This window comes from Mesitornis unicolor, unplaced genomic scaffold (genome assembly GCF_000695765.1).
Source record: "Mesitornis unicolor isolate BGI_N332 unplaced genomic scaffold, ASM69576v1 scaffold34178, whole genome shotgun sequence".
NCBI lineage: Eukaryota > Metazoa > Chordata > Aves > Mesitornithiformes > Mesitornithidae > Mesitornis > Mesitornis unicolor.
The window spans coordinates 312-12,141 of record NW_010204464.1 but is presented as its reverse complement, the minus strand read 5'-3'; the positions used below and the strand labels follow the sequence as shown (position 1 = coordinate 12,141).

The window sequence follows — 11,830 nt, the reverse complement described above, 5'->3', positions numbered from 1 at the left end:
TGCCCTAAGGGGCGGGGGTTCCCCCCCCCCCAGCCACACTTTGGTTTGAGGATTGAGAAAGGCAGCTTCCCATTTGAATCTGTAACCTGGGTTTAAAGAAGCACAGCAGCGGAGGAGAGGCAGCTTGGAGATGCCTGGGCCAGGGCAGCCTCTCACCCTCCCTCGGCAAGCTCACACTCGACTGTGGAATCGCATCCTATAGAGGCGGTCCCGGACATACCGCTCGCTGTCCACAGCCACCTGGCTCAGCCAGATCAACCTGCTCTCAGAGATGTCCTCCTTCAGCTTACGCTTCATCAGAGACACCGACCCGGGCTCCTCGCCGGCTTGAGGCCCCCTCAACAGCACGTAGCAGGCGTGACGGCTCCGCTCGAACAGCGCAGCTGCAATGCAGAGCACAGAGAACACCCAGCCTAAGGTCTCTGTCCAGGTCCAGACTGGCCACCAGACCCAACAGAGGCCAGGAGGTACCAGAAGACCAGTGTCCTCCTGCACCTCCTTGCTGAAGGGCTGGAAGGAGAGGACTTACCATTGAATGCGACTATTTGGTCTGTGCTATTGCGGAGCTCCAACAGGACATTAGTGTAGGAAGGATGGAAAAAGTACAGCTTCTGGAGAGGAGTTCTGGATTTCTGCAACCAACAGGACACTATCACTATACGGACCCACACGTTATCCCAGAAACAATGGCAGCACCAGGCTCAGCTATTACTCATGCTTGACAGAATACATCCAGTCAGATACTTGTCTGTGTCTGCCCAACTCATCCTGTCTGATGCCACCAGTACCAGTGTTGGGATTTTGCTTACTGCTCAGTGCTCTCCTCCCCACCACAAGCTTCCTGCAAATAGCAGGCCTCTCTGCTGCAGGTAGGAGACAGATTTTTGCCTTAGGGCTGGAGGAGTTAGCAAGGAAAGCACAGGAGGCTCAGCTGGTGCTCAGGCATCTTCCAAGACACAACCTGTCACTAATGCTACCAACCACCGCCCCAGAGTGCTCTGCCACGCAGCTGAGCTGTGCATCCAGGCTGCCAAAGACCACCCTGGCACAGAGAGAGGACATTCACATAGCTATGGGAGACCACTGTGCACAGTACTGCCACGGGAGGCTCCTGGCCAAATGACAACAACTTCAGAGGTACCAACCCAGCAGTCTCCCCCCTCACCTACAGCACCACTGCAAGACAGGGCTTCAGTCAAACCAGTGATTCTTGTTCACACAGCCACTAAGTCCTTTTTCTCTACGTAGCCAGGCTGAGGACAATAAAAGCTGCTGGTGCCACCATCAGCTGCTAGCAGGGATGCTGCTATGGACACTGTGAGGACCCACTGCAGACCAGATCATATGCCTGATCTGCCTGCTTCTAGACTGGTCACTGATCCCGCACCCAGTGTGGGAGGCTGCAGTGCTAGTGGCACAGACAGATGGGAACGTGAACACTGGGAGAAGGAGGTAGTTCCACCCAATTCTGGCCCAAAGTCTGGAGAATAGCAACCATTCAATAGCACTACTCACCGTTTCGTTTCCTGGCACCTGGTATTCACCCCAGATGAGGAAGGTGGATCGGTGATCAGCAGTAGAAAGTGTGGCAGGCCCAGGGCTCTCTGTTCTTGAGTTCAACTTCAGGTCCCACTGGACGGCTCCAGATTCACTCTCAACAATCATAACCTAGCAAGGAAGAAAGAAAAGGAACTCATGCCAAAGAACTCTAACAAGCCATGAGAGAGAATTCAAGTCAGCTGTCTCTACCCCACACTATCTATATGAAAAAGCATCTGACACATGGGAAGATGAGGAAATAGCTGAAGCTGAGAATCACAGAGCTGTGAGACCTGGGGCAGGTCACGTTAGAGTCAAGTCACAAGTTTTGCAGCTATTTCAAGAGGTTCAAAGCTCCATCATTGAAGCCTGTTGCTAAGAAGATAATTTAAGTGCCTGAGCTGGCTTCAATAATTTGTTGAAAGAGATCTTTTCCCAGCCTAAAGCTTCCTAAAATCAGCCAGAGGGAACACATCCCACCAGCTGTCCTTGACTGAACGCCTGCTTGAGCTATGACAGGCAGAGAAAAGGGAAGTTAAAAGATTTCAAACCTTCTTCCTGTTGGGTCTGATTTCGCTCTCAAGGACAATACCAAGAACATCGGGTTTGTAGTAACCAAGCAGTGGCTCACTAAGGGAGAGAAAGAGAACAGACAGGTCATAACACACACTGACGGTTTGGGCATACCTTCTTCTTTCAGAGCAGCCTCTATCCTCCCACAGCTCCCCTGGTAAGAGACTCGACAACATCAGGTTAGCCTGGTACCAACCCCAACTCTTGATCCAAACCACAGAAGGCACAGGATGAAGAATCAAAGCTTTGCGCGCCTTCATTTTGAAGCAGCACCTGACACGTGCTAGCAGAGGACACACAGCACAGTAAGCATGATCCAGATATGACCACAGAGCACGCTTTTGTGTTTCAAATGAAAAAAAAAAAAAGTAGTGTCTGCCAGGATGCTGCTGTTGCTTGGAACCTGGAAATGCCACATCCAACCCACATCGGTAACACTACCTCACAGCACGGGACATGTTGAGGGTCCACAAAGTCTGAAGATTGTGTGTGTTGATCATTGTAGCCATCTCCGAGTTCACAACCAAGACGTTCTCCCATGATCGCCCGGGAATTTTCGTCAGGTAACGAATGCCTCCAGAGCTGAACAAGGACAGAGGAAATTATTATGCTTTGTAGACTGTGGATGGTTTCATCGTGAGGTTTTGGTTTTTTTCCCTGCACACCAAATGCAAATAGGAAACCTCAGCCTGTTCTCCCTCTTTTCCTGTAAAACCCTGACCAGGTCATCAACACCAGCCCTCTCCTCGAGCTTTGAATGTGCTCCTAGTCCAAAAGCCACATAGCTGGAAAAGAACCCATAACAGGTCATCCTGCCAGAAACACCAGTGCTCTCCGATCCACCAGCAACCAAGACATAACATCCCACCTGAGAAGGGATAAGTGGTGCGTGGTACGGTCAATGTTCTTTTCCCACTGAGGATCTTGCTCAAGGCTGGGAAGCTTAATTTCCATCCCAGTTGCTGCACTGTAGAGATCTTTCAGGGAATATGCATAGAGAGAGTTTTCTGTGCAAAAAAAAGCAAGAATAAGAGAGATAAGTTATCCTGTCCTTGCTCTGAACTCTACGGTTTTCCAGATCCGCCAGATCAACTGTATTTTTAGGGCTTGCATCATAGAGCTGTAGTGGTATTTTGAGACTGAAGCCTGCTTTTGAATGCTTTTAACATCTTATCTGTTCATAATCCAGTGTTCCACAACAATAATTTTCTATAAATGACTACTTAAACCTTACATTCTCAACATTTTTCAAATAAAATTACTACAGTACATAACAACGCTTAGTTTAAGCAGAAGCAGAAGCTTCCCCTTTCGCTTGGCCTTGAATAGCTTTTGCCAGGTGAAAGCAGGACACAGCTTTTAAGAATGCAAAACACTATTTCAGACAACTGTTTAGTAATCCTGATTTCAGAGTTAAAATCGCTCTTTCAGACTACAGTTACAAACAGAACTGTACCTGTATAAAAAAGAAAGTAGGAGGAGGAGCCCAGGTTCAGCCTGATATAACGAGCTCTCCCATCCACATTCAGGCTTCCAGTGGTGCCGATCTGTTTGCCATTTTTTCCTGAATAGATGAAGGTCTTAATCTATGCAGGGAAGGGATTAAAAAAAAAAAAAAAAAGGTCAAGGTTGCATCACATTGTTACTGCTCCAACAGGAGTGCTTTCCAAAGCTTCTGAGCAGCTGGTACTGAACAGCAGCTGAATGGGAGCAGCATAGGCTCAGATGAAAAGTCTCCCTCTGCTTTTGGAGGTGTGGGCACGAGTTAGATGATCCCTCTGCTGTGAAATTTGCAAACCACTTCCAGCACAACCACTTGCCCTGAGTTTTTACTACCTCTGCCAACCACCTCCCCTGCAGGCTGGGACTGCCAAACAGCAAGCCCCTGTTCTGCTATGGACAGTAAAGATCAATTCAAGTCGCCTGAGTGACAACGGTGGAGAGGACCTAAAGGCAGAAACAAAGCAGCATATGGACACAGCAGAAACCTGGCTTCACACAGTAGCTTTGCTAAATATTTTAAGTGCCCTAATTTCCTCCTCCTAAAGCTGACATGAGTTCAGGGGGATAAAAGAGCTGACAGGTTTCTTTATATTCTTTGTGTAGGGTAAGGGAATCCACTAAAAACATTACACCCAAGAGAATAAAGGCTAAAACTGGGATCAGACTCAAATGTCTGGGCAGCAGTCATGGTCTGGGGAGAGCAGTGCATGCTAGGGAAAAGAGAAACATCAGCCCAACAGAAACAGCATCCACCAGAGATGCTGTGTCAGGCAGGAACCCTTCCCTCTGCCTTGAGATGGACGGACTGCGAAAGAAAATGAAATCTGCTTCTCTGGAAGTGAATCTGGCATCTGGCAGGTGAGTAAGGGGAGGGAGCTCGCTGGGGAGAATGAACACATCTGGAGAGCGAAAGCTGTTACCAGCCTCCTGCACTGGGAGGAGACACATACCAGCTCTTGTTCACCTTTCCTTGCAAGCACTGTTTCAGCAGCTGCCCCGGGACAGTAACCGCCAAAGGTATTAATACAGCGAGTGAGAATATACATCACCTTACTCACTGCATTGCCCAGTATCTCTAAGCACTGCTGCAGGCGATATATCCTGAAAAACGTTGTATTTTCACACATGTATTTGTGCTGACGTTTGCAGCAGGCAGGGGTCAATAAGACTCTCAAAACGCTGCCATCTAAACCCCCTGCACACAAACCCTTCCCCACAGGTTGCTCAAAGCTCTGCCATTTCAGGAAACACCAGTACAATGTAATGTTCAGCTTCAGCCCTTTTTAGCTCCAAAGCTAATTTACTTAAGTTCCGAATCTCCCTTCCCATGAGACTGCCTTTTTCCAAGCTACAGAGCTCCACTCAAGCTCCCTACATTTTGGGTGATTTCTCAAAAAAGAACATGCTTTTACTTAAGCTGACAGAGAGCTTGCCAAGTTCAGAGGGAGGAAGGGATTTCATACCAAGATAGCTAGAGAGGTTAAATGGAAAACAAATCAAAAGGCACTCTTGCAGAACAGAGACTACATTCAAACATTTCTTGGCCGCCTAAAATTAAAAAAAGAAAGTCTTTAGATAACTGGGATAGCAAAAGCAGGGAGGAAAGAAAACATAAGAGAAACGTAGGAGGCAGAGAGGACAGAATTTCTGATGACTCTGGCAACAACAATGCCTCAGACAGCAAAACCCTGTTTGCTTACGGAGGATTCTGGTATGAGGACACAGGGCTCCCACTCCTCTGGTCAGACTTGCAGGGAACTGTATCTTCTGTATGCTTTAAACAGGACAGACTGCACATGCACATGGTGCTGTACCGCTCAGTCCTGGATGCAGATGTTTTAGTATAAAAACACTTTTAGCTACGTGACTTTCCCCCTCTAAGAAATGGGAAAAGCAATACTGGAATGGAGATAACACAAGCAGCAACTATTTCATTAAATGAACCCAAGTCAGAATTAACCAGCGCAGTGACACTAGGAAGAGCTGAGCAAAGCAGACCACAGGCAGAGAACGGAAGGTATCAGAAAAGGGCAGCAGAGGTACAAAAGCGCTGGTTGTCAGCCATGCTTTGATCTAAGAGCCAAACCTGTCAGGGTTTGCTTGCTTCCACTTCTCTGAGCAGACTCCCAGAAAACTGCAAGCTCATCTCACCTAGGCTCACTCCACACACAGCTCAGGAACACGCAGCGAGGAGCACAGACTGAAAAAGGCAAGGGACTCCCGGCCAGCTTTTTTCTCTTTTAAACTGTAATACACTTGCATTGATTTGGGAGTACATGTCTGCAGGGTAGGAAAGAACCTACCCCAACCCCACAGATACCAGAGGCCTCTGGACACTTCCTCTTAGAATGCAAGATCGAAGCAAACAGCATTCCTGTCATGACTTGGGCTCAGGCGACTGGGTTTATCATAGCTTCAGAGTGACATACCTTATCTTCTGTAGCAATAAAGATTATCAGGTCCTGAACTCCATCACTATCCACATCTGGAATCACTGACACGGGAGTCAGCACAGTATAATTAGCTCCAAAGTCACTGGGCTGTCTCCACTGAACTTCCCCTAGAAGACAGAGTTATTAGGAAACATTCACTAAAACACACTTTAGGTTGAAAGGCTTTTAATGCCCCTGCTCCCCGAAGTACTTTGCAGCCATTTACAGTCCATCAGCACCACAAACCAGTAACATTTATGCTCATCGTGGGGTACTCTGTTGCATTCCAAATGAGTCCCAGTATTCACAATTTCAGCTTATACTGGAAAGTTATTCTAGCTGTCTGCACTAATGCACCCCAAAATCCCGGGCACAAATCAATCCATAGGGCACAAAGAACAGCTGACTTATCTTGTGCCTAGGGTTAACAAGCTTCCCAGCATGTTCACAGCATGGAGAATCCTTTTCTGTGATCTAAAATCTTGCTGCTGTGTACTTAAATCTGCACAGACCACATTTTAAGACCACAAAACAGGTAAATTCTGATCACAGCATTGCAGCTACTCCTAACAAAGCCTTTTTTGCCGCAACTTGCCTCCCACAGATGTTCTACGCTGGTGTGACCAGCAGCAACTCAGTTCACGTCTCACCTCTCCCTCACTAAAAGAGCAAGCACAGCATGTTCAAACTTGTTTGTAAACAGAGGTAGCAGAGCTTTGGTTTTTTAAAATGGTGTTTGTGTGTGGGGAGTTTCTCCTGAACAGCTCCAGGCCCAATGGGTGATGTTACTCCATACACTTTGCCCAGGAATGCTTGTCACTCTCCAGTCACTGCGCAGCAGAATTTGGTGGGGTGCAGGAAATGGGTGGGGGTTTTTCTTTTTAAGGAAGACTTAAGTGACTACGTAGGTGCTCAGAGGGAAAATGTTTACCCTCCCCTTCAAAAAGTATCACAGACAGCAATTATAATTTCAAGAATGCAAAGTAATAATCTGTTCTTTGTCAGGAAGGCAGCTGGACTGAAGACCAAGGAATTACTGCCTGACCCTGTCTGCAATAATTTAAGGTAGGCTGTGTTTCCAGTAGGATTTCTCCAAAGCTTTTCCTGAAATACTAAAAAAAAAAAAAAAAAAAAAAAAAAAGGCTCAGATTTGTTACTATGACAACAGATGTGAAGTAGAAGAGTGCCCCTGGGAAATCATGGGAAGGCAAAGGGTTTTACCCCCAAAGAAAAAAAGCAGGCAAAGGACAGAGAGAACTTAAGTTTTAAATAACTATATCCTGGCTTCAGCGCAGGCCAAAGCTACAACAGTAAGACCAGGCTGATGAAATTTGTATTTCAATGCATAAGGCTCTATCCTCTGCTGGTTAAATAGTGGATATAGTTTTGGAGGAAGCATTATACTCTCTTAATAAAGTAGTCTGACTTAATAGAAGCAGGTAACAAGTAACTGAGACGAATTCAACACAAAGGACTTGAGAAGCTTTCGAGCTCTAACACAACCCTCAAAGAGCACAAACTGTGAATCCAGTCCCACCCTGCTCCATCAACTGGAGAAAAGACTATCCTGTCGAATGTCTAGAGCGCTTCGGTGCTTCTTCAGAGGCCAAGGTCACAGCAGAAGCACAGAAACAGAAGTCACAACGGAAATTAGACAAGTGCCTATACAACAAATCTAACCTGGGTGAAAGGGGGTTTTTTTGGTCCAGAAGGAATAATAAAATTAGGACTCAGATGACTGTGTTCAGCTCTCACTTCAAGCAGCCGTAGAGGACACAAAGCAGGATTGCTTGCTTCAGGCTGGATGAGGTCCGGACACACATCCAAAGACCAGTCTCCCAGTCCACAGCTCACAAGCTATCTGAGCTAAAGGCTGGTATTTTCTACCAAGCAGTGTTAGACCTCTCTCCTGTGCCATTGCCCATTTGTTTACTAAACACTTGTAAGCTCCCATCATCCACCCTGCAGTGGATGTGGAGAACCTTTTTGGTTTTTCTGAACCTATCACTTGATAAAAGAACCATAGAGCAATGAAGATTTCCAACAGGAAATCATACTTCCCTGTTCTTCTATTTATCACTCATCATTTTATAGACTAATTTCTCCCTGTCACACATACTCCAGTCTGGAGTTCTGGTTTATTTAGTGATTTCTTGCACAAAAGCAATTTCATACATCTGTTCGTTGTGGCCCCCATTCTGCCATATCCCTTAGGAGACCAGAACTGTGCAGAATTCACACTGCAGGCTGATGGAGGATAAGGTGAAGAGAGAAGTTGTAACAAAACACTTACTCCTGTCCTCTCTCTCATCAATGCTTCTGACCCTGGCAGAGATGGAATACGCAGCTACACAGGCTTTTGCTTTGACCCAGAACAGCTAATCTTAAGTTCTTCAGTCCCAGTTTGCTTATAAGATAAACATGCAGGAATGTTAGATGTCCCACACAAACAGAAGCATGCAATCCTACGCTTTCCTTCTTGTTAGCTCAGGTCACTTATTCTGGCAGTGAAGAAAGCAAGACTTAACACAACTCAAATTGACAGAAAAGCACTAACTTTATCAGCATTTAAAGATCAAAACCACATCAGACACTTTCAGATGATAATCTGCCTGCCTCTCCTCCAATCTTCCTACAGGCAGACGCTAGGCAGCCTGAGAGCCCTGGAATCTCACCAATCCTCCCTGAGGATGAATCATTAACAGCTGAAGATTGTTCTGACTACTGTTTTTAGCAGTAATATGATGTAAGTCAGACTTTGCCACTTTAAATACATTTAGCCTATTTAAATACATTTTATTCCAATCTGTTCTCCTAACCCCCAATAAAAGTCAACTATGCTAAGGAACCCCTTTCAATCTATTTAATCACAAAAAGGTATCAAATACATCAACTTCTGTGTTATTCACTTTTCTATCTGAAGCAATTTTTCATCTCCTCCTTTTTATTTATCTGTGGAATGTTTTCTTACCGCATTGTTGCCGTGACCTGTGGCTTAGCCTGGTTTCTCCACTCCATGTTTGTGCTATTTCTTTATGACTGTCTTCAGTTACATGCCTTTGGCTCAGCAGTCGCCTTTCTACACTTTGACCTAAAGGCAACTACTTCATTAATAGTCTATAAATAACCTGTGCTAAAGCCTACTGATGAGGGAAATGGTGCTAAGATATGTCAGCTGGTACAGAAGCTTCCTGGGTTTGTGTGTGCCTACGCTTCCATCTACACTGGAAATTAAAAGCTATGCTAGATTTTCCTCAGATTCCTTTGAGCTATACTGCTTGATATTTCTGTCCCAATTCTTGGAAAATAGGGTGTGAAGGGTTCAATACCAGATACAGACAATGCTATCCTAGGCGTGTTTCCAAGGAAAAACATGCATTGTTTAGAATGTTTGAAAGGGTGACTCCCAAAATGGAAATGTATTTCAGGCTTCACGAGTGAGGAAGGTTCAAGGTGCAATAAATGATCACTGCCCTCTTTCTAGAGAAGTACAGGCACTCTTTACCCTCTACTTTAGGCAAGATGATGAAGAATTTCTCAATCTACAGGCTCAGAAATGAGGAAGGCCTTTCAGAGGAACCAGGCAAAATCCTGGCCTACCAAAACAGACTGGCAAGTACTTACCCTAAGTACCGTCCTTGATGACTTTAAAATCATAAACTCCTAAAATTCCCAGTTCTCTTGCTACTGGAGACACTCCTAGCACTCACACGCAAATGACTGAGAAATACTGCAGGTTTGTGTCCAACCCCTGAGAGTATAAAGTAACATTCACAGCTAGCAAGTGTTTCTCCTGTTTCAAAAGTTGTCGAAAAAAGTTGTTCTTATAATACAGTGGCTGGCACAAACCACCACCACCACAGAGTCCAGCCTTTGGAACAGAGAGGCTGAAAGAACAGGTGTTTCTCAACAGTCCAGCAAATGGCTCTGGCAAGGTTTTCAAGATAATAAATACCCTGCATCCATTGCTCAGGTACCAGCCAGTCCTGTCATGCTGACAGCCCCAGCCTCCAAGGTCTGAAGGTAAGAAATGCAAGTAGTGCCATGCCCTGTACGGCAGCAGGACTCTGCTCGTCACTCACCTGTCCTCAGGTCAACTGCCATAAGAGACATCGGCTTCCCCACGATCAGGCAGCCTGGGGACTCAGCTCCCCCGAGCTGCTTGATGCCACACTCCATCCACTCTATGTCCTCAGCAGCGGGTTTCTCCCAGAGCACTCCGCCGTTCGTGCCAGACAAAGCAGCAACGAAGGCACATGGAGAAGGCAGACCTGAAGAGAAGAGATGTCAGAGGGAGCGCTATCTACATCTACCTTTGCTGCTCCACACCACCAGAGAGCTGGGACTCACCCAGTTCCTCTCCCCACCCAGCTAAGCTGGTTTTCTCTCCCAGTCCCACAGCAACCACACTAATTAGAACAAAAAAGAGAAATAACAGCCCTTTCACTACAAGGTTTTCTGGTTTTGAATCAGCTACCTTCATCCAAACAGGATCTGTTGAAGCTGCTGCTGCCATTGCTAGCTTTGAAAGCAAAGATGACATCTTGCACTTTGTCTTCATTCACATCTTCTATAGAGAGAAACTGGTAGGCCACTGTAAAAGAGATCACACCAGTGACAATTGCCCCAACCACAGCAGAGCTAGCTGGAGCAAAACACGAATTCCTAGAGACCTACTCACTGCCTCCATCCCTGACAGTGTAATATCAGGACAAATTGGCTTTTGTATTTAAAAAAAAGTTGTCTACATGAGTACCAAGGACTGGAAGTTAGTGCCAAAGGATCTGCTATCCCCCAGAGGATTTGTTTTTTTTTAAAGCCATGCAGCCAGAATGTGAACTATGCTGAACAAAGAACAACTCTGGTCGTGGTGTGGGATTGCTATTCCCAAAATAAAAATAAAACAAACAAACAAACCCCACATAACCCAGCCCCAGATATTCCATCTTTCTCACTCTCAGCTAAAAGCAGTCTGCTTCAGCTGAGAGTAGCAGGACTTGGGATTTTTGCATTAAGACACAAAGCTCAGTTCCTGTTGCTGAGCACTATCTCTGCATTTATAGCACAACCAGCACACACCCACTGCACGTAAGACTAAAGTAAAGCTTTCACAAAAGTGAACGCTGAGCCACCAGGGAGCAGTACCCAGGCTGAAGAGCTGACTAAAGCAACCACAATTCTGAGCAATTTATAAAATAAAATAAAATAAAAAAAAAAACAAAACAAGATGCAATTCCCCTTCTCCCTGTCCTGTTAGCCATGGAGAAAAGTTAGAAAGTCATATGGACAGTTGCCCAATTGTCGCAAACTTCAGCTCAAACTTCAAAGGAACATTTTATAGATCAAACTTCAACACAGATATATTCCCAGATACCCTTCCCCATTTTTTTCCCCAAATGAGGCCAGCCTGCTACCTTGTTAGCACTTTAGAGCAGCATTTAATTTCTACACCAGATCCTGTAAACACCTCCTGGAAGGCCACTCCAATTATGACGGGCCATTGCTTATCCAGGTCAGGTACTCACAGCGCTCGCTCCCAAGGGTGGCATCCCCACAGGCCTGGCTCCAGGTCGCGCTTAGGCAGAGGTCCACAATTCAAATTTGTGGCACATAAAGGAAAAGGACTGTTGGTAAATATTTGTTCTGCTACAGCAAGCTCACCTGCATTGTTGTAGTTTCGGAACCATGTTCTTTCTGAAACTGGCCTCTCTGGGCAAGGAATGATGAATGAGAAAGCAAACACAATTATCAGACACAGAAATAACGAAATGAAGAAGGCAGCA

General features: G+C 45.8%; 1 protein-coding gene across 1 annotated transcript in view; it reads right to left on the bottom strand.

The window, feature by feature from the left end:
- Positions 1-144: 144 nt before the first annotated feature.
- Positions 145-11,830, bottom strand: part of ITFG3 (integrin alpha FG-GAP repeat containing 3) — an 11,877-nt gene continuing 191 nt past the window's right edge. Inside the window, exons 2-12 of the mRNA XM_010191076.1 lie at positions 11,709-11,829; positions 10,525-10,641; positions 10,130-10,318; positions 6,045-6,175; positions 3,569-3,698; positions 2,981-3,119; positions 2,554-2,694; positions 2,091-2,169; positions 1,516-1,668; positions 530-632; positions 145-383 (exon numbers count right to left, since the gene is read on the bottom strand). Of these exons, the coding sequence (XP_010189378.1) occupies positions 172-383; positions 530-632; positions 1,516-1,668; positions 2,091-2,169; positions 2,554-2,694; positions 2,981-3,119; positions 3,569-3,698; positions 6,045-6,175; positions 10,130-10,318; positions 10,525-10,641; positions 11,709-11,829 (1,515 nt within the window). The 3' untranslated portion in view covers positions 145-171. The remainder of the gene's footprint in view (positions 384-529; positions 633-1,515; positions 1,669-2,090; positions 2,170-2,553; positions 2,695-2,980; positions 3,120-3,568; positions 3,699-6,044; positions 6,176-10,129; positions 10,319-10,524; positions 10,642-11,708; position 11,830) is intronic.